This window comes from Megalobrama amblycephala, linkage group LG22, assembly GCF_018812025.1.
Source record: "Megalobrama amblycephala isolate DHTTF-2021 linkage group LG22, ASM1881202v1, whole genome shotgun sequence".
Taxonomy (NCBI): domain Eukaryota; kingdom Metazoa; phylum Chordata; class Actinopteri; order Cypriniformes; family Xenocyprididae; genus Megalobrama; species Megalobrama amblycephala.
The window spans coordinates 29,131,725-29,159,572 of NC_063065.1; the positions used below are offsets into that span (position 1 = coordinate 29,131,725).

The following is a 27,848-nucleotide window of genomic DNA, read 5'->3' on the forward strand; positions in this document are numbered from 1 at the left end:
GCTTAAGTTCAAAAAGTCCTTTTTGATGTATTAAGTTGAAAGAGAGCCGCTAGGAACAGTAAACTTTTCAAAAGTTCAAGATCAATGGGATGTGTGTGTTCTTTTTTTTTTTTTTTTTTGCTTTTTTTTCTAGAATTGATAAACGTGACACAGTGCTGTCTATCACTAACTCTTACATTTTTTTTTTTTTTTTTTTTTTATCCTTTTGAATATGAAATAAATATGATGTTCATGACCATCTAATCTTATCAAAAAAGGATGCAGTGGACACACAGGTTGCTTTTTTTTGTACCTTACAAGCATTTATCATGATTACCATAGTTTCCACCAAAATAATACTACAGTTATTTGTAATACAGTATGAAATTATTATTATTATTATTATTATTGATGGACAACTTACAGAAATTGTTGAAGCTTCTTACACTTTTTAAAAATGATGCCATATTAATTTATTGTGATACTGTATTAACAAATAATAATGCAAGCTGCAATTAAGGGGCCAGGCACAAAAGAAGGAAACAAGGAAGCTAGCAGCAGACCAACAATGCCATAATGGATTATTGATAGCAACTGATACAAAGACACTGCATGTAAATTTTGAAGTTAGTCAGACCAACACTACTGTAGTTAGAACAAATGTCATGTTTTGTTCAATTATAGCACCACCAAGTACACCAAGACTAACTGTTTCTAAGATATTTATGGATGTTGTTTAAATGCTAAATCACAACGTTGCACTAACTATAAGGCAAAACCTAGCATGTTAGGTATCGTTGGGATCGGCAAGGATTTAGGAATCCAAGGAAATTGCTCCTGTCAGAATAATCACCACTAGGTGGCGCTGGTCCAAAACTTCTCAGACTCCTTCAGGGTTTCGTTATGATACATTTATGTGTTCATAAAATACTGAATTTTACTACTACTAAGTTCAAATTGTCGGACGCCCAAAATGTCGGACGCCCAAAATGACCAAAATTGCATTCGACTTGGCATGATGCCCCTAATCTAACAAGACCACTTTTATGATTTTTGGACAAACCGTTCAGAAGTTATAAGCAAAATTATATATTTTTTTTGTATTTCTGGACCAGTAGGTGGTGCTGCATTGAAACGTAGCATGTAACCTCTTGTCATGCTTATGATGACATGGACCAAGTTTAGTCTGAATACTATAAAACATTGAGGAGACAGAGCCTTGCGTCTATTTTGGCAAGCACTATATACAATTCGTTTGCACGTTTTTCGAAAATGGTTTGACAAATCAACTTGTTTTCCACATCTTTTTGTCAGCATGGTCTGAAGATGATCTGGTCAAATTTTCGTGAAAATCAGAGCTACGGCCTTCTTAAAAGTAGGTTTGGGACTGACCTCTGTCAGTGTGCCAAATTTCACAACTTTCCTGCAAGCAATTCTATAGGCTGCCATAGACTTCCAGAGCGGAAGAAGAAGAAGAAGAACAACAAGAACAACAAGAACAAGAACACCAATGGATGCAATAGGTGCCTACGCACCGCTTGGCCCCTAATAATAATAATAATAATAATACAAAGACACCATGTTAATTTAATATAATATAAAGACGTTTGCACTTTATTTTACACTATGTGCTCTTGCGTGTACTTACAATATACTTAGCCTAAGAAAGTACTGGATAATATAAGTAAACTACGTGGGTTAAGGTTAGGTTTAGGGGTAGTTTCAGTGTTAGTACCTAGTTATTACCCAGTTATTGTAATTACTATAATAAGTACATAGCATGTACAAGTGGAATAGGGCTGGAAAATAAAGTGCTACCTAAGTAACAATGATTGTAAGTGGTATTTTGGCTGAATCTGTGGTTACCATAGTAAATATTTGTAGCCCTCTGAGCTGCAGGGGCCTCTGATGTCTCGTAATATCCCTAAAACAGCATGTACAACTTGAATTACATTTGAGACTCAATGATTTTAATTGCACTGTGTCATTAAATTGTTCTTTGTGCAATTACGCCTGTGTGTCAGGCTTTGACAGTAATGTGTGGTGTTGCTGATCAGGGAACAGCGCTGACACTGAGCTCAATGTCACTAATATGTGCTATGACTGTTCCAGGACGCTGGGTTTGTTAGTGAAGAGGCTGGAGAGGGGCGGAAAGGCGGAGCGTGAAGCTCTGTTCCAGGAGAATGACTGTATCGTCCGGATTAATAACGGAGACCTGCGCAACATCCGATTTGAACAGTAAGCCTCTCTCTGGAGGAGACGGAGAGACCGTCTTTACCTCTTGTTTCTCTCATAGCTGCTGCTCTGCTTTATCCTTTCAACCTCTCTGTCCTTTTCACACTTTCATGAGCTTTCAGTCTTCCTCAGAGCTTTGAAAGTCTCCTCGGTCTTGCCGTCAACCTTCAACAATATTCTTTCATCTCATCTCTTGCTAACTAAACAAAGAAAACATCTCTGTTCAAAGCTTGCAGAAGTTGTCTGTGGATCAGGTTGGAGCAATAGAGGTTATTGAAAGGTTGATACATTTTCCTTGATTTCCTCAGCGTTTGATGCACTATGATACAGTAATACTGTATGATACTGTAGACTACTGTAACTCTCTCCTCACTCCTCAGTTGTTTATTGAAATTAACCCCCAAAAACTTTGACTTTTTTAAATATATGATATGTCGAAGATAAACATGACTACCCATGTTCAGACATCAACAGCATTGAAAACAAAAAAAATTATATTATCAGAAAAAAAGTATTTTTGTATTATCATTGCTAAACTTTTTATCTTTTTTTTTTTTTTTTTTACATTTTTATTTTTTAATTATATTTATTTTTAATTTCATTAATATTATATATATATAATATTTTATTTTATTTAATAACTAGGACCCATTTATAATGCTAATTATCTATTTTTGCACCAAAAGAAGAACTGTTGGCAGTCATATGCAATGGTTTTGATTTATTTTTGGACTGGGGAGAAAGTGTTCACTTCTGAAAATAATAGTGGGCTTAATCACTTCCCTAATATTTTCGCAGAAAATTTCACACAAAATTCCAGCCGAATTCACATCGGGTGCATGCACACTTACTATAGGATTGAGGTTTTGGAATTAGGTTATAGTTGTTACTGTAGTAACTTCATATACCAAACACCCCATAAAATAAAGTGTTACCAAATGTAGTTAAATTATTGTGTTTTGTCATCTCAGTAGTGTAAAGTAGTGTAAAGTTGGCTTTAAAAGGATATTTCACCCAAAAATTAAAATTTACTCACCCTCAAGCCACTATCTTCTTTCAGACGAACACAATCAGAAATATGTTTAAAAAATGTTGCCTCATTTTGAAGCCCAAAAAAATATCCATCCATCATAAAAATAATCCATACGGTTCCAGGGGGTTAATAAATGCCTTTTGAAGTGAAGCGATGCATTTTCTTATTCTTATTCTTATTCTTATCTATACTTAAAACTTCAAATAACTAGCTTGTACAAGTCAACTTGATGAGTAACCCCCTGATCACGGTTCAAACAAATACGGCTGGGCAACAAACTCAAGGCTCCTCTTCTCTTATATCGAAATCCTCCAACATTTCTCTTTAAAAATTCTCTTTTTAGACTTCTAATTCATGACCGGCGTTTTGTGTTTCTCTATCCTCTATGCTTCCACGTTCATCATTGCGTCATGCGTCGGGTCAGGGGTTACTCTTCCACCGCAAATCGAAGCATATTTTTCTTACAAAAACCCATCTCTTCATTCAGAAGGCCTTTATTAACCCCCTGGAGCCGTATGGTTTACTTTTAAGGGTGCTTTCACACTTGGTTCGATTGCCTGGACCGGAACCCGAGTTCGATTGTTCCCCCCTCCCCTGCCCCCACTGGACTGTGCTCATATTATATTATTTGGGTTCGACACACGGTTCGTTTGCATCATCAAACCAGCAGCTGTTTACTCCGTTGCTTAGTAACGACAGCACAGGAGAAGGTGCCGAAATGCATAACGTTGCTCTCCTCACTTTTATATTTTTGTTTTTGAACCGTTGGTCTTGTTTCCAAAGCTTCAGTACATAACGGCGTCTATATGCCACGAATGTAGAACGCTTAAGGCGAGCAGAAATTAGATATACAGCTCTCTGCTTGCAGCCCGTCAGTCACGCTCGTTGGGAAAGTGAGCGAAACACACATACACAAACACACGTTTTTATCAAATAATACGGCATTAAATGGTTAGTTCACCCAAAAATGAAAATTCTGTCATTTATTACTTACCCTCATGCCGTTCCACACCCGTAAGACCTTCGTTAATCTTCAGAACACAAATTAAGATATTTTAGTTGAAATCCGAATAGCTCCGTGAGGCCTCCATAGGGAGCAATGGACACTTTCTCTCTCAAGATCCATAAAGGTACTAAAAACATATTTAAATCAGTTCATGTGAGTACAGTGGTTCAATATTAATATTATAAAGCGACGAGAATATTTTTTGGAGCGCCAAAAAAAACCTAAATAACGATTTATTTATTGATGGCCGATTTCAAAACACTGCTTCAGGAAGCATCGGAGCACAAATGTATCAGCGTATCGAATCTGCTGTTCGGAGCGCCAAAGTCACGTGATTTCAGCCGTTGGCAGTTTGACACGCGATCCGAATCATGATTCGATACACTGATTCATTATGCTCCGATGCTTCATGAAGCAGTGTTTTGAAATCGGCCATCACTAAATCAGTCGTTATTTAGTTTTTTTGGCACTCCAAAAATATTCTCGTCGCTTTATAATATTAATATTGAACCACTGTACTCACATGAACCGATTTAAATATGTTTTTAGTACCTTTATGGATCTTGAGAGAGGAAGTGTCATTGCTCCCTATGGAGGCCTCACGGAGCTATCGTATTTCAACTAAAATATCTTAATTTGTGTTCCGAAGATTAACGAAGGTCTTACGGGTGTGGAACGGCATGAGGGTGAGTAATAAATGACAGAATTTTCATTTTTGTGGTGAACTAACCCTTTAATAGCGCGTCACTTCCGCAATTTGGTACGTTTATGCGTCATATCAGCAGCGAACCGTACCCTAGACCACCCTTTTTAAGCGGACTCGGGTACGGCTCACAGGTGCGCACCAGAGTTCAGAGGACAGTGTTCACATCATCCAAACGTACCAAACTCTGACGTCAATCAAACTCGGGTGCGCACCAAAAGTGCTAATGTGAAAGCACCCTAAAATGGATTTTTTTTGGGCTTCCAAATGTGGTCCCCCTTCACAACCATTATAAAGCTTGGAGGAGCAAGGATATTTTTAAATATATCTCCGATTGTGTTCATCTGAAAGAAGAAAGTCATATACTTGAGGCTTGAGGGTGAGTAAATCATGGGATCATTTTAATTTTTCTGTGAACTAACCCTTTAAGGCATATCATGGTGAACAGATAAGAATATTGCTTGTAGATAAAGTATTTCCTTCCACATTTATCGTCAAGAGCTTCCTTTGGACCAGTCACGAGCAGCTTGTCCTGGTCCAGATGATTGCACATGGCACGATGAGAGCAAACTCAGCTGCAACAGGAGGACGCCCACTGAAAGACACAAAGAAAGATGAAAAAACTGGACAGGGTTTGCCACAGGGCACTGAAAGGGCACAGCTGTGGGATAATTCATAATCTAATCTAAAACTAATTTACATACATCATTCAGTCCGCTTACACAAACTCAACACTACTAGTTAATTTCCCTAGTGTCCCAAAGCATTATTATGTTTTAATTGCTTGGCTATATTTTTGCACGAGATCCAGTCAGGACCTTACATTTCTGCGAGCCTTCGTGGCTAGTGCAAAACGGGGTCACCGAATTCTCAAGGATTAAACACAACCTTGTGCATTACATACACATCAGGTCGATAATGTGAGTGTAATACATATTAGATATCGCAGCCTTTTGTTCTTCATATATTGCCGTCCCCCAGAGCGCTCGACTCGTCGATTCGGCGCGTTAGTCACCCGTAAACAAACTTGCGGTTTATGCTTCCGCGCTGTGTCGTACATGAACTCGTAAAGTCAATCCACGAGAGAGTAACGTTTTAATCTACCCTGTCGCCGTTTTTTCTCACACATGAGCAGCCAGCTGCTGGAATCTCACAGATGAGCACAGACCAATATTTTCTTTATCTCGATTTGTCTCTCTCTCCCCCCGTTTCTTGATTGTGCTACATGTGGAGTTATAATTCATAACGATATTCTAATCTTATTGGATTGTTTGCATGGGTAAATATTTATCAGCGGTTGATCTAACGCAATGTAATGATGCGTTGATGGAGTCATTTATTATTCAATCAGACAGAGGGAGTTTGGTGATTAGCCGCGTGTCACAGCTCTGCTTGTCTGCTCGCACACGACGCTCGTTTTGGAGGCGGGTGCGGCTGCATTTGCATAAAAATAGATGGGCGTCCCTAAAGTAAGATGCTACTTGCTCTCTAGATGCAGAGATTGATCTAATGAAGAGTTTATTGAGATGGAAATAACTTGCTGTGACGGTTCTTACGTTGAAGGAGTAAACAGAACTCGAATTCCTCTATTTCTTGTTCTCGCGTTGGCTCCGAGTTTCCCGTGTCAAACAATCTATATGCAAAATAGTGAAATTAACCTGCGATCCTGATGTGCTTGTCTTATATTTGTTTGGTGTTTGCAGGAATAGTCCACCAAAAAAGAAGATTATGTCATTGTTTACTTAAAGGGACGTTTCATCTAAAAATGAAAATGATCCCATGATTTACTCAACCTCAAGCCATCCTAGGTGTACATGACTATCTTCCTTCAGACAAACGCAATCTGAGTTATATTTCAAAATATCCTTGCTCTTTCAAGCTTTTATAATGGCAGTGAAGGAGGGGGGTTCAAAATTCATCCATTCTTTATAAAAAAAATTATCTACACAGCTCCATGGGGTTAATCAAGGCTTTTTAAAGCGAAGCGATGGGTTTTTGTAAGAAAAATATTCGTATGTAAAATTTTATAAATACAAATTATTACTTCCAGTGGATGAATGTACGCATACTGCGCAAGCCGACTTGTGCCAAAAGAGGAATCCTCTGACACGACGTATGACGCAGGATGTAGGAGTATCGTAAGCTTAGGCGCCTCTCGGGGTTGAAACAAATAGGGCTGTGCAACAAACTCAAGCTTTTATATCGAAATCCTCCGATATTTCTCTCGTTTTAGACTTCTAATTCGTGACCGGTGCTTTGTTTTACTCTATAATCCTCTGCGCTTCCGCGTTCATCATTACTGTACGTCTTTCGTTGGATCAGAGGTTAGTCTTCGCTGCAAATCGATGTGTCGTCTGCTGGAAGTTAGTTATAGTTAATAAAGTTTTAAATATGCACATTTTTCTTAAAAAAAACCCATCGCTTTGCTTCAGAAGGCCTTTATTATCCCCCTGGAGCCACATGGAATGATGATTGGATGCATTTTTTTTTTTTTTTTTTTTGGGGGGGGCTTCAAAACTTGGGGGAAAAAAAAAAATATATATATATAATGTATATTATATATAATCTATAACATATGGTCTATATAACTTGTGCACTGTATTTCAAGTCTTGTAAAGTCATGTGATTGCTTTATGCAAGGAACAGACCGAAATTTAAATTATTTGCTGAAAATCTGCTTGCCATAGCTTCAATCTTGAATGCATAATTTTAGATTTGCTAAGCTAAGATGCATCACAATGGTAAATAAACTAAATTTTATTCTGTTCTTCATGCAAAACTAATCAAAAGTTTGGGGTCAGTTTTTTTTTCTTTTTTTTTTTCTTTTTTGTTAATACAGCAAATAACAGTAAGGACTTTCACATTGTTACAAAAGATTTCTATTTCAAATAAATGCTGTTCTTTTGAACTTTCTATTCATCAAATAATCATGAAAAAAAAAAAAAATTGTATCATGGTTTCCATAAGAAAAAAAAGCAACTGTTTTCAGCATTAATAATAATAAGCAGAAATGTTTCTTGAGCAGCAAATCATCATATTAGTATCTTTTCTGAAGGATCATGTGACACTGAAGACTGGAGTAATGATGCTGAAAATTCAGCTTTGATCACAGAAATAAATTACATTTTAAAATATATTCACATAGAAAACAATTATTTTAAATTTTAATAATAATTCAAAAAATGTACAGTTTTTACTGTATTTTTAATCAAATAAATGCAGCCTTGGTGAGCAGAAGAGACTTCTTAAAAAACATTAAAAAATCTTCCCAACCCCAAACTTTTGAACAGTAGTGTTGAAGTCATATATAGCATATGTACTAATTTCCTGACTTTTATGTTGCTTTTTTGACTGAATGATGTATTTAGTTTTTTTTTTTTAATTTTGGGGAACTATTCCTTTAATAAAATCACCTCATTGCATCTAATATATTGTATAAAGAATAATATGAATCAGTTACTTACAAACCACTCCATAATTTATATCATAACTTGATATGTTATTTATTTATTTATTTATTGACTTATCCAGGTTATAGTGTGTTTTAGTGGTCCTATTTGCCTATTTGTACATATGATCAATTATTGTCCTCAGTGTGCCACACTTATGAAAACAGATCCTGCTTCCTGCTTCTAATATGTTTTACTGCTTCCTCCCCAAGGCTTTGCGATTATGGAAATGGCAGATAATGTGAATTAACCTTGTTTCCAACTGTACTAGTACAATTAGCCAGCGATTAAGCAAGCCAACCTTTTGACCTCTCCATGTGCTCTGCTTTTAACAATCCCAGTACTTAGGATAAGCCTGTTCAGTAATCGACAAAGAGATACATCCTCACTGAGACGTGTGTGTGTGTGTGTGTGTGTGTGTGTGTGTGTGTGTGTGTGTGTGTGTGGTGTTCTCTCCCTCAGGGCCCAGAATTTGTTCAGACAGGCTATGCGTTCTCCATTCATCCTGTTCCATGTAGTTCCAGCGGTGAAGAAAGCCCAATATGAGCTGTTGTCTCAGAATGAACTGGGCCTTCAGGCTGGATCGGGGCCTGGTGACAGAGGCAGTCTGGTGGGGAGTGGCGTCGACTATAGCCCGCGGAGAATGTCCAAAGCGGAATCGACCCGGGGCTATCCCACATTACCGCACCCTGCAAACCCTTCAAACAAGACCCTAGCAGGCCCTCTCCAACACTCCAGGCCCACCAGTGCGGCTTCCTCCGTGGGCTACTCCAAAAAGATTGGCCGCAAATTCAACGTCCAGCTGAGAAAAGGTACGGTCACACACATCCATCATACTGATTCACAGCGGTTCAAGGTGAATGACCTTTCCTATGAGTACATTTACCGGGTTAATTTACATATCCTGGACCTCAAATGTAGGTCCAGATGGAATTTGTAGACTTTAAAATCTATCTATCTATCTATCTATCTATCTATCTATCTATCTATCTATCTATCTATCTATCTATCTATCTATCTATCTATCTATCTATCTATCTATCTATCTATCTATCTATCTATCTATCTATCTATCTATCTATCTATCTATCTATCTATCCATCCATCGTTCATTTGTTATATTAAATTTATCATACTAATATATATATATATATATATATATATATATATATATATATATATATATATATATATATATATATATATATATATATATATATATATATATATATATATATATACAGTACAGTCCAAAAGTTTGGAACCACTAAGATTTTTAATGTTTTTAAAAGAAGTTTCTTCTGCTCACCAAGGCTACATTTATTTAATTAAAATACAGTAAAAAAACAGTAATATTGTGAAATATTATTACAATTTAAATAACTGTGTACTATTTAAATATATTTGACAAAGTAATTTATTCCTGTGATGCAAAGCTGAATTTTCAGCATCGTTACTCCAGTCTTCAGTGTCACATGATCCTTCAGAAATCATTCTAATATGCTGATTTGCTGCTCAATAAACATTTATGATTATTTTCAATGTTGAAAACAGTTGTGTACTTTTTTTTTTTTCAGGATTCCTTGATGAATAGAAAGTTCAAAAGAACAGCATTTATCTGAAATACAAAGCTTCTGTAGCATTATACACTACCGTTCAAAAGTTTGGGGTCAGTAAGAATTTTTATTTTTATTTTTTTGAAAAGAAATTAAAGAAATGAATACTTTTATTCAGCAAGGATGCATTAAATCAATCAAAAGTGGCAGTAAAGACATTTATAATGTTACAAAAGATTAGATTTCAGATAAACACTGTTCTTTTGAACTTTCTATTCATCAAATAATCCTGAAAAAAAAATATTGTACACAAATATTTTGTACAATTGTACACATTAAATGTTTCTTGAGCAGCAGATCAGCATATTAGAATGATTTCTGAAGGATCATGTGACACTGAAGACTGGAGTAATGATGCTGAAAATTCAGCTTTGCATCACAGGAATAAATTACTTTGTCAAATATATTCAAATAGAAAACAGTTATTTTAAATTGTAATAATATTTCACAATATTACTGTTTTTTACTGTATTTTTAATTAAATAAATGTAGCCTTGGTGAGCAGACGAAACTTCTTTTAAAAACATTAAAAATCTTAGTGGTTCTAAACTTTTGGACTGTACTGTGTATATATATATATATATAATGTATATGTGTGTGTGTGTGTGTGTGTGTGTGTGTGTGTGTGTGTGTGTGTGTGTGTATGTATGTACAGTGCGCACACAGTCCTGGTTTAAATTCACCTTTGTGTCAACGTCACAGGATGTGAAGTTTTCTTGTACTATAGTACGGAGATGACTCACCTATGTCTCATAATTATTCATGAGACTGTGCGTCCTTATCCTATGAGAAAATGACTTGCTTAATTATTCATGACAGCACGCGTTGATTTCCTATGACAGACGCTTCAAACAGAGAGATTGCATACAGTAAATGAGAGATGCATTAATGGATCAAAACAAGTGTCTGTTTTTGCTTTGTAAGAGTTTCTGCATCGCATAAGTTCTCTTCAATAGATCCACAAACACGATTCATCCACACTGTGAGTGTAACCGGTCTTTACGGCCTTTTAACTGATCAAATGGTTTCCTACTTTTGTAGCATTTTTCAAAACTGTGGTGAGAACTGACTGCTGCTGAAATAGGGGGTTTCATGACCCTTTAACAGGGATTTGGTCCTCCATAGCAAATTCTAGTCTGCTCAGAAGACCTCATGTTCCACCAGATGCTGGAATAAAGTTCATCCTAAAGGTGTTGGGGTTCTTGCCCAACACCTTCCACATTTCTATATGGAATTGTTGTGCTGGAACAGAAAAGGTTCCTTTCCAAACTGTTGGATAACATTTAGAAGCACACGCTTCTCTAGAAGGTCATTTTATGTCGTCGCAAGTGTCTTAACTGGAATAAGTCATTAATTAGATGCCAGTATCCAGATGCTTTTGGCCACTAGTGTATATGCAAAAAATGCACTCACCTAAGAAGTCTTTTCATCTTATTTATTGAAACGCCCTTGCAATAATAAAAAAAAAAAAAAAAAAAACCATACAATATGCGTTTTTATTTATTTATTTGTTTGTTTTCCTCTGAACTTGGCTCTATTTTCTGCTGTTTTAATAGCTGATGATATCTGTGTGAACGGCGGTGTATCTTTTCTGCTGTAGTGACTAGCATTGTGTAACTAATGCAGTTAGTACTTCAAAGGACTCTATCTGCCATTGTCAGGAAGTGTGGATACAGCTTCCTCTCAGACTCACGTACAGGTCCAAATCCCATTTGTTCTGCATGGCAGCTGCATCTCAGCATTTCGCACCGCAGGAGAACTAGAAATGTCTATCAGAGATATGACAAACGCACCCAAACACACACAAACACACGCGTATTTATGCATAAACCAAGACGCGCGCGCACACACAGGAATATCTATTACTGCTTAGGCAGCAGCGCCTCTGATCTCTACTAGTGGCAGCTTTTGAAAAGAAAATTCTAGAATGTCAAGCCACAAAACTTTCTGTTCCTCTGATGTTGTTTTCCCTCCCCTCTTTGTCACCATGTCCTCATTTTAGCGATGTCGTAATCACACGCTCCAGCTTGTTTAAATGAAAGAGCAAAAAGAGCTTTCTTTGTCACTGGGCTTGTCGTATTCGCATCTATTAGGTTGACGCAGCAGGAGAGGGGAGCGGTAAAGACACAATTAAATCCTGACAACAAATGGGCCGGGCTTCAGCGCAGTGTGAAATATTGAGTGGGTTGGGGAGGGCAGGCGTACGCCACGGTAGCCTTTAATTGAAAAGACAATCGCGGGTGAAAAGGGAGTTTTTAGCTGGAGCTGTGAGCCTGTCACATGTTGTAGTGTATGTTGGGTGTTTCTCAAGAGCATAATGTGTGTGTATAGGGCCTTCTGGCCTGTAATATTCCAGCTCACAAGTAGCTTGACCGTCCTCCCAGTATTGGGATGCATAGCTTAGCCCTTGTGAAAAAGACGTACACTATAACATGCACTCTGAAAATGGACAAACCCAGCAATTAGGTTGTTTTAACCCATTGGTTGGGTTAAATGTTTGCCCAACCAATGGGTTGTTTTATTTAACTCAACTATTGTTTAAAACATTGCTGTATTTTTTTACTTAAGATGAACCCAAAGAATTGAAATTGGAAATGAACATTTATTAATAAGTTTAATGAATAATAATTAAACAATAAACATTTATTTAATTGCTTACTAATAAATGTTCGCCTTTTGATTATTATTGTTGCCTCTAGTAATTATGTGTCTGATTTTTAATTTCCAACCTAATTTGATTTTAAGCCAGCCATATAGTAATGTTTAAACAATAGTTGAGTTAAGTAACCCAATCGCTGGGTTTGTCCATTTTCAACCCAACTTGGGTTGTTTTTAATCCAGTATTTTTTAGAGTGTAACTTTTAAAAGAGTACTTATTGCAGAAATAATATACTTTACACGAATATACTTGAGTGAGATGTGAATGTAATGTTTTTGGACAATTTTTAATTGTAGAAAAATGTATTATTGTTCAAATTTATATTAAATATTGTTGCTACTTAAGAATGTTTCAGTAGGACTTAAGTACATCTTTGTATATAATTTCATAATTACTTAGGTTTAGGGCCCAAGTCTTACTATTAACTAGTTGCTTATTAGCATGCATATTACTAGGATCGTTGTCTTTTTATTAGTACTTATAAAGCACATATTATTCTGCATGATAAACTTAAATTTTTAAACTTAACAACTATCTTACTAACCATTAATAATCTGTAATTAGGAATTATTAGTTAGTTAAAATTAAAGTTGTAGTTAAAGGTGCCCTAGAACGCTTTTTCACAAGATGTAATATAAGTCTAAGGTGTCTCCAGAATGTGTCTGTGAAGTTTCAGCTCAAAATACCCCATAGATGTTTTTTATTCATGTTTTTAACTGCCTATTTTGGGGCATAATTAAATATACGCCGATTCAGAGCGCGTCCCCTTTAAATGCCGTGCTCCCTGCCCCCAAGCTCGCAACTCTATAATACATTGCATAAACAAAGTTCACACAGCTAATATAACCCTCAAAATGGATCTTTACAAAGTGTCCGTCATGTAGCATACCCGATTATGTAAGTTTGGTATTTATTTGGATGTTTACATTTGATTCTGAGTTTGATAGTGCTCAGTGGCTAAAGCTAACATTACACACTGTTGGAGAGATTTATAAAGAATGAAGTTGTGTTTATGAATTATACAGACTGCGAGTGTTTAAAAATGAAAATAATGACATGACTCTGGTCTCCGTGAATACAGTAAGAAACGATGGTAACTTTAACCACATTTAACAGTACATTAGCAACATGCTAACGAAACATTTAGAAAGACAATTTACAAATATCACTAAAAATATCATGTTATCATGGATCATGTCAGTTATTATTGCTCCATCTGCCATTTTTCGCTATTGTCCCTGCTTGCTTACCTGCATAAAGTCTTTTGATTCGGCTATGCTGCTTCAGACGTTACTACTGGCTTGTATAATGCCTTGAACATTGGATGGCGTCACAGTCGGTGTTATGTTGAGATTCGCCTGTTCTTCAGAGGTCTTTTGCGCAAATCAAATTTATATAAGGAGGAAACAATGGTGTTTGAGACTCACTGTATGTCATTTCCACGTACTGAACTCTTGTTATTGAACTATGCCAAGATAAATTCAATTTTCAATTCTATGGCACCTTTAATAGTTAGTTAAGAGTGAGAACTTTGACCCTAAACTAAAGTGTGACCATAAAAATTAAACACCATACAGTTAAAATTATAATCAAGTACTTTACACGTGCTTTGGTGTGTTAGACAACACATCAAAATAAGTGTACTACTTTAAAGCACGACAAAAGATTATTAAAACACAATGGTTTACAATGTACTTTAAAAAAAAAAAAAATGTTCAAATAAGTCATTTACTTCACTGTAAACACTATGAAGTTGTCAGAACTTAGAAGTTAAGAAACTCAGAGTTTAAGTAAGATTTTATTTTAGAGATTTATTACTCATACATTTGTTATTGTTCTTAACATTAAATATTTAAGGACACTAATTCATACATTTAACTTAATTTTAGCATTTACTCTCCCTTTTAAGTGTCATGGGCAAAGCATGCTGGGAAATAAAAAAAATCCCAGCCCAGTTTCTGTTAAATTTAAGTTAGTCTAAATGAAAAGAAATGAGTTCATAAAACTCAAAACAATGAAACAGTTCAGTTTACTTGAACAAATGTCAGTGCTGTGAACTCAAGAGAAAAAGAAAGTGCTAAATATTCATAACAGTTAAATTAACTGAACTAATTTGTTTAAAAAGGGGTTTCACCCCTGGAGTTAAACATTTATGTTAAATTAATATGAATTTAGCTTTCTATTTGAGAAAAGGCAGAAAATGTATTTTTGACTAATGTGGATGAAAGACAACAACTCCCAGAATGCCCTTGTTTTGCTGCCCTTGCGAGGCCACGCCCAAACCACGCCTATCGGTTACAGGCGGCATTACCAGGAAAATTCAAACAACTAGGCTTGCTTTGTTACATATTAATTCTATAAATCGTGAGTTAGTTCATACATTTACAGCGAAATGTGTAAATTGCTTTGTACCTGGATGTACACCCAAAACCAGGAAAGGACAAGTAAGTTTCCATCATTTTCCGATTAAGTTAAAGATTTGGAGCGATGTAAACAGTGGCTGCGGGCCATCAAACGCCCGAAGTTTGGAGATGACACCGTTATAGAAAACCTAAAAAAACGCAGAATATGTAGTCTCCATTTCAAGCACGAGGACTACGAACCAAATATCCTTGCAATGAAGAGAACCATTCTGAAGGACACCGCGATACCATCGATATTCACTTTCCCAGAGGACGAACAGCCTGGGCATCTGGTACTAAGCGTATTCGCCTGAGGTAAGACTCGCTGAACTAACTGATAACACAGTAGCCTATTTGTGTTGTAGGTACAGTAAAACTGCAAACTTAGCAAAGTAACGTTAATAGACAATTACATATAAGTTGCATATAAGTTGACTGTTATCAAAGAAAGGCATGTTCTGTAAAACTGAGTTAGTTATTTATGCAACGTTACCACAAAAGCCTGTTGCTGTATTGGTTGAGATGACTGCAGAGACCGATAAATTTGGGAGATAACCACTATGTAGTGCAGACTATAACAAAATATGTTAAGCTTAAAAATATAATTGACACCCACTTTTGCTAAAATCTTTGATCTATGTCCGTGAGTAACCTCAAACGCGCATATGTATGGGCGTGGTGAAAAAATTAACGGAACTACCTGCTTACTGGCTGTAGTTTTAAGCCTCTGGCCAAAAAAGCCTCCGATGACGCAAAATACGTTTTTTGCGTCATCGGAGGCTTTTTTACAGAATAAAAATGCATAAATCTCTCATCTCGGGCTGAATGAAGGAGGAAAGCCGTAATTCGAAAATCTAGTGGTATTCTACTAATACAAAGCTTAATGCTAAATCCTGAAGTAACCCTTTAAGTTTGTCCTACTCAAACCAATGAAGTATTTTGAGTGTTAGGGTTTACAATGAACTCTTCTGTAGTGCAAGGGAATTGTTGGAAATATTACTTAAAAAAACATGCATAAATGTGCAAAAATGCATTTGATACTACACCACAAGGGCATCTGAGACATACTGTTTTCAACGGAAGCCTTATATAATTCAGGACACACTCATTCTAATTTTGTTGACTATTTAGGGTGGAAAGTATGTAAATAGCACAAAGCCGTGAATCGCAGGCCTCTCTGGAAAACACTTGCCTAGGAGCCCTGAATCCAAACATGAGAAACGCTTTCTACTATCAGTCCATCTTCATCTTCTCCCCCTGTGATTTGAAGAGAGAAAGAGAGAGACAGGATATGAACAAATGCAGGGCAAAGTGCCCGCTGGCTTGTCTGGCCCTGATGTAGCAGATGTTGAACGCTGCAGCACTGGCACGAGTGTTTGACTGAGCTGGGGGGATTGGCTTTGAGAAGGGGGTTGTTATAGGCTAAATACAGCACGCTCTGTGGGAGCGTTTCAACTTTCACCACCACATGCTCTGACAAACACCAAAGGCTTGCTCTCTGCCCGGGACATCACCTGGAAGCTGATATGTATACAAAAACCCTCTCGTTTTCTCCCGTTTACAGCAAGTTTTGGAAATATTGACCCTTGTTGAACCTGTTTAATCTGTCAGAGCTCTACCGGATTGGCTTCAGCACCTCTGTGCCAGCGGAGAGATTTATTAGCTCTGGGCACTTCACCACCACCAAATGAAAACACTTCTAGATTTATGAAAAACAATGTTGTCTTTATATCAAATTCAAGTTTTATTCAGTGACAGGTGCACTACTGAAATAAAATAATACATCTAATGTTGATTAAACTGCTAAAGGGACTGTAGTGGTGAAGAGCTCACTCAAAATGTCTGGTTTTATAGGCATTTTTAACGCATTAGTAAAAACGTTATGTAAAAAAACGGAATTTTTATGCCCAAATTTCTATCCCCAGGTCTATCCCCAACTTTTTCTTGCTGTATTTAAATACTTTTTGTTCCTAAGTTACAGATTAACCATCTCAACTATCATTCATTTATTTTTATATTAGTAATTTATTCTGCATAGCCATCACAACAACATTATTATTATTGTTTGTTTTTTTATATGAACACTGCAAGGGCAAGTAAATACTCCAATGTCCTTTAACAATATATGAAATATTAATAATCATAATAATAATTATTATTATTATCATTATTCATTATTCATAATTTTTTAAGTTTGTCAAAAGGGGATGACCTTAAAAAGTTACTTTAAGTTACTTTACCTTAAAAGTTGCTTTTATGATAAATTCTCAGAAAAAAAAACAAAAAAAACATAATTGCTTTTGAACTCATTTTATTTTGTTTTAACAATATTTATATACTTTAATGCAAAAGACGACAAATATGATTCTGCCATGTGGATGTGGGGTTTTGCTTTTCTCCCACATCAGCTTCACTCATTTAAAGAGCCTTGCTCCTTTCCATTTGTCCATTTGTTTTTTTTGTTATGACTTAAAATAGTATTTTAAGAGGTTTAAGACCACACCGTCCTCTCTCATTTATGTCTTCCTCCCTCTTTCTCTCTCAACCCCTGTTAAATTAATGGATTGCAGAGAACATTTTCCTAATTTTTTCCTCAAGCTGTAATTTTCTGTACTGCCTTACATTGGCCATATGCTTGATTTTTGTTCCCCCCTTTTTTATTGAAGACTTTGACAGCATTCTTTATTATCTTCCTCTCACATAATCAAAAAATCCTGAATGGAGACCTAGCCACGTCCGTGATTAATTAGTGTGGGGCTATTAGTTTTCCATCTCTGTAATTACTTGATTGTAAGCCGTTAACAACTGAATGTCCTAATGGCCGAAAGTTTGATTCTAGTAATTATCCTATAGGAGGCATCAGGTGGCGTTTTGATAGCCTCGCAGGCCTGTTATTGACTCTGGCTTCGGTTCTCCTGGCTGTGGTCATACGTCTTGGAACATTTAGCTCGGCACCATAACAAACATAAACCGTTTAGAGAACAGCTCAGCCACTGACCCCAGACCAGTAACTATTGGACAGGCTTGTTTTTCCTTTGGAACATGGGAGTTTGAAGGAATATTCTTGGTTCAATACAAAAGTTAAAGGGTTAGTTCGGCCAAAAATTTAAAATTCTGTCATTAAGTACACACCCTCATGTCGTTCCAAACCCGTAAGACCTTCGTTCATCTTTGGAACGCAAATTAAGATATTTTTGATGAAATCCGAGAGTTGTCTCACTGTCCATAGACAGCAATTCAACCACCACTTTCAAGGTCCAGAATGGTACTAAAGACATCGTTAAAATAGTCCATTTGACTAAAGTGGTTCAACATTAATTTTATGAAGCGACAAGAAAAGATTTTGTGTGAAAAAAATGACTGATGTTCTGAGCGGTCCAGATTCTACATCAGAACGCCAGCTCACGTGAGCAGCACAACTCAGGAGCCGGACAATAATAGGCTTGTTCAAGATGCATTGGTGCTGCGCAGACCTATCGGCGTATGACATCAAAGTACCATGAGAGCGATTCAAACGTATAAGGAGTCGTCTCTCGTGCTTCCCCTGAACCCATTGACTTTAAACAGACCCCCTAATGTGTGCGCTGGGTTTGGTGGGGGGCAATTGAGAATAAATGGGGGAAAGTCACTTGAGAGGAGGCAATGCCTCTATCACGCTATGACTTGGATATGATTGGTTATGATTGGATGTGGAGAGTCAGGAGAGTCCGGTGGTACTCTGCCAGATCCCAAAACAAAAAAAACAACAAAAAAAAAGATGCACTGATTTGGGTAAAACACATGATTAATTGCATTGTCTAATAAAGGAAAATAAACTAGTCACTACTTGAGGATTGTTTTTTTTAACCTAATTTCCTGTTATTCTGTCATTCAAGCTTATTGTCGATTTAAAACGCTATCCCGCAAAATCACATCTAATGTCCTGCAGCAGCACAATAACCAGGTGGTCACCCTAACCAGCTGGGCTCGATCGGCACAGAATGGAACTGTTGAACGGCGAGAACGGTTTGGCCCGACGGAGGAAAATCTGCCAATGTTAAATGTGACCCCTAAGTGCCTCATTGCACCCCCCTTTTTTCCAAGAAATAAGAGGTCAAAATAAATTTGTGGTAATTAATATTATATGCCACAAGTGTTTTCGATTGAGCTTAACTCACATTGATCCTGAAATATTCCGTTTAACCTCTTGAACCATTTCCTTTTTTGAGCAAACCATGAACATGACATATCCCAGTTATTATATAAGCGAGCAAGACAGTCCTGAGGGCTACAAATGTGTCTTCAGATAAAAATACGTGTGCCCTCCTCCGGCCTATCAGTCTCTCTATCTCCCCCACTGCCTTTTCTCTTACCATTACTGCCGTTGTTCAGATGATAAGGTCAACCTTACTGATCCCTCTGTGTCCTGACCATTACTCTTTTCTCTCCGGTTCTCCTACATCTGCCTATCCGTATTCATTTGGCACTCCCAAAAAGGTCATTTTGTGGACAGGGAGCAAATTACTGTGCATACCCTGCGTCTGAGCCCCTAACTACATTTTCCAGGATTTAGTAACGTCTGTGGCAAGCTGTAAAGCTCAATTTGCCTGATGCATGTGCACATCAAGACCCCTCAAAGCCTGAGTTTGGAGGGAGTTGGCCCTCTTTTCAATAAGGAAAAGCAAACGTACGTGGACCCGGCGTGACGACCCGAGCATGTAATGTTACTACCCCACTACATTTGTAAAGCGCGTGCCGCCGGAACACACGTGTCTAAATCTGAAATCACACTGCGGTTATGCCGTGCACCCAGATGGGTTTGAAACGTTTAATTAGGGTGGCCTGTGTTGCCATATGCTTGGCTTTTGCCTGTGTAATTTGTATTTGTGCGCACAGGCGGTCATGGAACACATTTTTTTTTTTTTTTTTTTTTTTTCTGTGCCTTTAATGGGCATAAAAATATCCCGTCTGATGGATTCAGATTAGTTATTAGATACAGTAGACTTGAGTAGGACTGTAATTTTACTGCGGTCGATATGCAATCCAAGTGACAGTGTCAAATATAGAATTCGCTAAACGTTTGCAACACTTTAGCTCAGTGCAAGGGCCAATGACTTAGACTTCCATTCAAAAGCTTTAAATCTAAGGTATATATATATATATATATATATATATATATATATATATATATATATATATATATATATATATATATATATACCGTCATCAAAAGTTTGGAAACATTACAATTTTTCAGTGTCACATGACCCTTCAGAAATCATTGTAATATGCTGATTTATTACCAGTGTTGGAAACAGTTGTGCTGCTTAATATTATTTAATAACCTGTGATACTTTTTCAGGATTCTTTGATGAATAAAAAGTTAAAAAATATCAGCATTTATTTAAAATAGAAATCTTTTGTAACAATATACACTACTGTTCAAAAGTTTGAGGTCAGTATTTTTTTAAGAAATTAATTGATAAAAATTGATAGTAAAGATTTATATTGTTAGAAAAGATTTATACTTTGAATAAATGCTGTTCTTTTTAACCTCTTATTCATCAGTGAATCCTGAAAAAAGTATCACAGGTAAGCAACACAACTGTTTCCAACAATGATAATTGAGTATCAAATCATCATATTAGAATGATTGCTGAAGGATCATGTGACACTGAAGATTGGAGTAATGATGCTGAAAATTCAGCTTTGCATCACAGAAATAAATTATATTTTAAAGTATATTAAAATAGAAAACCATAATTTTAAATTGTAATAATATTTCACAATATTACTGTTTTTTACTGTTTTTATTATGAAATAAAAGCAGCCTTAATGAGCATAAGAGACTTCGTTCAAAAACATTAAAAATAGTAATGTTTCCAAACTTTTGACTGGTAGTGTAAGTGTGTGTGTGAATATATAATGACTCTAAAAACATGTGGTTTAAAAAAAAAAATAAAAATAGCAATTTTAAAAACATTTTACGTTATCCTCTCAGCCTGTCGTCACTGTAGCAGCATGTTTGGTCTATAGATAGACTCTTTAGTCCACTTACGCATGTATTGTTTGTTATATTTGCGTTCTAGGTCCGGAAGGGTTGGGTTTTAGCATCACTTCCAGAGATGTGCCCATCGGCAGTTCTGCCCCCATATATGTGAAGAATATCCTCCCCCGTGGAGCCGCCATCCAGGATGGGCGTCTGAAAGCTGGAGACCGGCTGCTAGAGGTGAGAAACACTGGAAGCTGTTGAGAGCGACGGGTGACATCACATGACCCCGACTTCCTCTTCCTTTTCAAAGCTTCCTGAACTTCCTATAGAGACAATTCAGCATCAAATAGAGCTTTTCTTATAATAAAACAACAACAGCAAACTTTTTTGTGTTCCCTGTGTCATAAAGCAATATTGACGACTCCTTGTTTTCCGGAGGATTTCCCTCCTTAGTCCATTCTGCTTGGTCTATCGGAGGCGAGATGTCCATTGTTTTCCTCTCTCCCTTGTGAGAAGCACTTTCCTTTTTAGTTTCAGAGAGTAAATAATTTTAATAAAAGAGAATGGACAAAAAGAACTATGGCTGATGGCTGATTTACAATGACAGCCAATCAACAATGGCCATTTCATTTAGAAATGGAACAGGACACCTGCAGGCTCTTATGCCAGATGCTACCGTGGAGCCAGAACGTCATCCATTTGGCTTAACAAACCCTGATTCATCGCTTTAATGGAGTCAAGGCCTTTCATAGTGCTGTCGGTTCACCCGGTGCCTTTATGTTGCCATAGAAATATGAGGACTACTTCCTGTTGTCATGGTCACAGTAATGTGACTGCATTTAATTGAAATGTTTGATCGGATATAATTACACAGAATGTAATTCGTGTTTTATTTGTTGCGTTATTAAACACCCTTTCAAATGACTCACACCAGCGTCCATAACATCAAATTCTACAGAAATGCCACTTTTTCACAGGGCAAGCTTGCATACTTTATTTAATAAATCTGATGTTGAGAACATTATGTAGTATATATAAAAAAACAAAAAAACAAAACATGTGTGACTCATATGTGAGGACAAAAAAAAAAAAAAAAAAGTTGTTGAAACCTCCAGGAATTGACCGGCTGGCTTTCTGAAACTGCATCCCAGGCATGATGCAGTGTTCCTGGGCATGACTTTGATAACAGCCTGCTGCCTGGAAGTCTGGAGAGCTGAGCTCCAGGGCCTTAACAGCTGATGTTTAAGCCCACTTAGGCTCACTCCGGTCAGGCAGAGGGTTCAATTTCGACCGCAATGGATCTCTGGAAGCATGAAACCTCAAGGAATTGATTGGCTGACATTCTTAAACTGCATCCCAGGCATGATGTACTGTTCCTGGACATGGCTTTGATAACGACCCGCTGCCTGGAAGTCTGGAGAGCTGAGCTCCAGGGCCTTAACTGCTGATGTCTAAGCCCACTTAGGCTCACTCTGGTCGGGCAGAGAGTTCAATTTCGACCAAGATGGATCTGGAAGCATGAAACCTCCAGGAATTGATGAGCTGGCTTTCTGAAACTGCTTCCCAAGCATGATGTACCCTCCTGGGCATGACTAAACCTATAACTATTAAAATTGTTTTTAGTAATTGAAATAAAGCTAAGATAATGCAAAATATAACTATTAATTGAAAAACTAAAGTTTAATTTGAAGTACCAAAGTCACTAAAACTAAGACTGAAATAAAAATAAAATAAAGCTAAATAGAAATATATATATATATATATATATATATATATATATATATATATATAATCATATAAATATAATATATAATATATATAATCATAAAGTAATTTAAGTAAACTTAAAAGGAAAACTGAAAATATAAAAATAAAAGCTAATTCAAAATCTACTATTAAATACTAGGTTTACAAAATGTGTATGTGATGATATTATTGTTAAGACAAATATTTTGTGTGTGTAGGTCAATGGAGTGGATCTGAATGGTAAGACTCAGGAGGAGGTTGTGGCTCTGTTGCGCTCGACTCCCATGGGAGGCACTGTAGGTCTTCTCATCGTCAGACAAGAGGACGCTTTTCTTCCCCGCGAAGTGGTGAGTCACACACTCTTACTCTCACACACACACCTAAATTGCAACCATCTTAAAATGGCTTAACAATGGCCCCAGTAAAACGGTCTCTCGATATCACACAGAGTTCATATAGCACCATGAAATGGCCTCTTCAACTCCTTCCCTGCCTCGGGCCTATTTAGGTCACATGTGTGCCATAGAGGCAGCTGCCACCCGCCTTAACTCATTTTGAAGTCATTATTATTTCCATAATAGATAATTCAGGAGTGCAAATGAACTCTGGGCTGCCTTGACATTTGTATGCAGATTTTTTTCTTGGTCGACGTTCCATAAAGATGCTTCTTTATTCAGTCAGTGCGGAAGGTTCCCATTGGCTGTCTCTGTTTACAGCATCAGTAAAGTTCCTCCTTTGCACTTACAGAGTTCCTATGCAGTATGCTAAAGTATGCGATTTGATTTTAGTACTTTCCAGGTCTGCAAAAGCTTAGGAAATATGTGTGTTTACAGACTATTGCCCCTATTCTGTTTTCTAAAATATAAAATTGAGCATATCTAAAAATAAATGTGTCATACAAGTTTGGAGCAGACAGCAAGTGCTGTTTTGGGATTGTTTTACTTGACTGAATAAATTTAAGGTGCATATTTTGTGTCTAACATAAGCGAGTCTCTTCACTAAATGAACAAATGTGCACCTCTGTGTCATTCAAACCAGCAACAGATAAAGTGAGTGTGCAGTCATTTAAAGGTCCCGTTTTTTGTGTTTTTTTGAAGCTTTGATTGTGTTTATAGTGTGCAATATAACGTGTTCATGTTTTGCGTGTAAAAAAACACAGTGTATACCGCTGTTTCCACTGCATAAAAACGGGCTGATGACTTCCTTGTTCTATGAAGTCCCTCCTTCAGTACGTCGAGTTCAGATTGTGCCAGCGGTTCCTGTGTTGTGACACAGCAGTCATCTTGCCCGGAAAGGTCACGCCTCTTACCATAACGTGGAGATGCACGCGCTCAGTGTTATTGTAAACATGTCTTTAATTTTACCCTATCAATTTGAGCCGGAATCAGACCCGGTGATTGGACTGCGGGATGAAAATAACAGCGTTTCGACGACATGGCGACAAACACACTCTACAAACGCAACTCTTGTGTATTCCTGTGGGCGGAGGTTAGTCAAAAAACTGTTTTAGTGACTCATTAAAGAAGGAAGTAGAGGGATGTAGTCCAAACTGGCCGTTCGATGTAGGCGACTTCTGTTAAATAAAATATCTCGCTTGGCATTGAACTTTGAGCTTTAAAATTTTACAGATTTTATTTATACTCTAACAACAACATTACACACTAACTAAAGTTTGAAACATGGGATCACGAAGAACGGGACCTTTAAATCGTGCAACATCAAATCACAATTTCAGAGGTGGATACGTATATGCAGGTTTTAAAGCTTTTTAGGTTTTTTCTCATCATCTAAATACACATAATCTGTGAAAATGTTATTTTAAAACATAATATGAGTTTAAAATATTCAAATTGTATGCACTGAGTGAAAGTGTGAAAGTGTATCAAATGTAATTATATATTAACTTGGTCTGGGTTTGGTGCTAATTGATTTGTATGAGCTACAGTAGCTAGCTGTAATATTCACTTATTTGGCAGCGTAATAGCATACATAGTCAACATGTAACATGCGTGTTAACAGTTTGATTTTAAAACCATTTATCAGATGTTAAATATGGTCTGAAATGTGTAGGATTGTGACAGTTTGTATGAATCTTGCACTTATTAGTAGTAGTGTTGACAGTTTTTTTTAGGATTAAACCCAAGTATATAAGCGCTTTTAGATTGATTTTATAAGTTCATGTTTTCCAAAATGTGTCCAAAGATAGTTTGTAATGTAATAAATTAGTGGTAGTGCAAGATTCCATCTGTTTTGGATTAAACTGAATGTGCTTTTGGTGCCAATCATTGGACATTTCACTTTGATTTTTTGCTTTTGCTTTTCGCTTTTGTTGCGAAATGTCCAAGGAGCATCATAAGAACCAATGTTAAAGGATTAGTTCACTTCAGATTTAAAATGTCCTGATACTTACTCACCCCATGTCATCCAAGGTTTCTATGTCTTTCTTTCTTAAGTCGAAAAGAAATTAAGGTTTTTGAGGAAAACATTGTAGGATTTTTCTTCATATAGTGGACTTACGGGTTACCAATGGGTTGAAGGTCCAAATGTCAGTTTCAGTGCAGCTTCAATGGGCTCTACATGATCCCAGACGAGGAATTCAGAGCCTTGTCTAGCTAAACGATCTGTCATTTTCTAAAAAAAAAAAAAAGGGGCCGCGCAGCCTCATATACTTTTTAACCACAAATCGCTTAGAGCCCTTTGAAGCTGTATCGAAACTGCAATTTGGACACCCTGTTGATAACTGTTGAAGTCCACTATATGGAGAAAAATTCTGGAATGTTTTCCTAAAAAACCTTTTTTCTTGTATGACATGGGGGTGAGTGAATTATCAGGAAATTTTAATTCTGAAGTGAACTAATCCTTTAAGAACAAACATTCTTCCAGAAACTTTAATAGAATGTTCGTTCAAAGTTGTCTGTTCTTTAATAATGTTCTCAAATCATTATCACAAAAACATTTATACATCATTCATGGAACATTGTTTTCTGAAATGTTTTAGTTTATCTAACAATTTTTAAATGTTACTACTTGTTTCAGTACATTCAGAGAATGTTCCCATAATGTTTTAAATTTTTCTGTATTTATTTATTTTATTTATTTTTGGTGGTGATTGAGAATGGGAGGAGATGAGCTTTGACTTCCTTTCTCTGGCTCAGGCAAGATTTGATTAAAGACACCATCATGAAGACACACTTTCACAAACTCTCCCGCTCCACCTCGTTTCTCATCAGCTCCCCTTTAAAATTCAGAGTTTAAGACATCCGAACGACAGGGGTGGGAAGAGAGAAAGGGAGGGGAGAGATAAACTGTTGGATGCTTCATTACTCTTATTGTCACATTAACATTCAGGAGGCTTTAGCTTTTCAACGCACCCGGTTCGGGCATTAAAGGATCTCAATAATCCATACAAGTATGTTCATAAAAATCAGATTACAAAAGCATCGCTCCACCGCTGACAGTTATTGCAAATAAAGTGGAGAGAGAGAGGACAGCGCAGGGTTATTGATGCTATTTTGTAGATGTGCGTGAGGGAGAGAGAGAGCGTGGTGGTTTAATATGATGATGTGGGTAGGTTGTCATGTGAGCCAATCACAGAGCCGGACCATTAACGCATCACCGGGGAAGTTCTAAATCAAAAGACTGCATGACATGCTCTGCCACAGTGACAGGTTACAGTCTAATAAATCAAAACTGCCAAGTTTTGATATTTAAAAACACGATACAATTAACCTAAAATTGTCATAATGACAATGTGAGAGAAAGTAAAAGAGCAAAGGCCTTTTTTTCTCCCAAATTGGACATTGTTGGCACAAGCAATGCTAACCGCTAACGTGCTGAGGGATCTTATTTATTTATTTTCATTTATCTGCATGCATGCGATTAGCCTTCCAGGCGTCTAGGGAAATGCAGACATTTTACGAAAGCGTGCACGTCAAATGCGGGCTGGCAGAGGCAGTGACTTATTGATAGGGGCGTCAGCTTTAACCTTTGCTCACAGCCAAAGTCCGGTCCTGAGGGAACTGCAGAAAAATTAGCTTTGATGCCCCCAGCCGGCCCTCACTCTTTAGAGAAAAAGAGAAATAGAAGCGAGAGAAGGAGGCTGCACCACCGGCATGTTCGGTGAACTCCAAAGAGGCTGTTGTGCCGGAATCGATAAAGCGCTGTCCTTGTAGTGTTCTGGACTCTGGGTGAGGGGCTGGTGTTAGTTGAGTGCAATTATAGGTCATGTGCCACTCAAAGTGGTGTGTGTCATGGTCAGTGTCAAATACTCATGAGATAACCGATCTTTAAACAACTGAGTTGTTGCTTTGTTTGCTGCTCCTGACAGGTAGATTGAGACTCAAATTTGACCCATTCTGGGTCAGTCTTAAGGGCCGTTCACACCAAGAACAATAACTATAAAGATAACTATAATGATACCTACACTGGTGGCCAAAATGATGCCTTTATAATGCATTTATAATGTTAGTATGTTTTTTACATCAAAAAATGTCATAATTTAGAAATAAAAGGCATTTTTCATTGATTTCAGCCCTCTGATTTGAACGCTCTGTTTGAAGGGGCGTGTCTGCTGTGAGACTTCAGTGTAAACGGCCACTACTGTGATTGGCTAACAGCTTTGCCTATGATGTATTACTCTCACAAAAACTTTTAGCACGTTTTTACTGTTAAAACTCTCAAGGTTAACTAATCATGAAAAGTGTTGATTATAGCAACAGACATGTTGTTGAGCACATGAAAGTAGTGATCTCGTCATTCAACTCAATTTCTGCACACGAACGAATGCTTTCATCATAACTAAACATGATATAACTAAGAGATTTGTTGAATAAAACGTGAGTTTTGGCGTGAATCCAGAACTCAATCACTGATAAACTCATGCTGTTTGATTGGCAGCTCCAGTGATTGTAAAGGGAACGTTTTTTGATCGCTTTCTATATCATTTAATCACAGTTTAAATAACAGATTATTTTTTATTTTAGTCCTGCATTGCTCTTCTCTCCTCCTCATCTCACTAACACGCCAGTGGGCGTGGCTAACGTTGCAATG

At 37.0% G+C, this 27,848-nt stretch overlaps 1 protein-coding gene across 2 annotated transcripts in view; it reads left to right on the top strand.

The window, feature by feature from the left end:
• The window catches only part of pard3aa (par-3 family cell polarity regulator alpha, a), a 299,284-nt gene extending 275,365 nt beyond the window's left edge, over positions 1-23,919 (top strand). The window contains exons 7-10 of one of the 2 annotated variants that reach the window (XM_048175193.1): positions 2,092-2,217; positions 8,868-9,217; positions 21,151-21,290; positions 23,018-23,919. In XM_048175193.1, coding sequence (XP_048031150.1) covers positions 2,092-2,217; positions 8,868-9,217; positions 21,151-21,290; positions 23,018-23,209 — 808 coding nt within the window. In that variant the 3' untranslated portion in view covers positions 23,210-23,919. The remainder of the gene's footprint in view (positions 1-2,091; positions 2,218-8,867; positions 9,218-21,150; positions 21,291-23,017) is intronic. The other variant, XM_048175191.1, reaches the window with a different exon arrangement.
• The last annotated feature ends 3,929 nt before the right edge of the window (positions 23,920-27,848 follow it).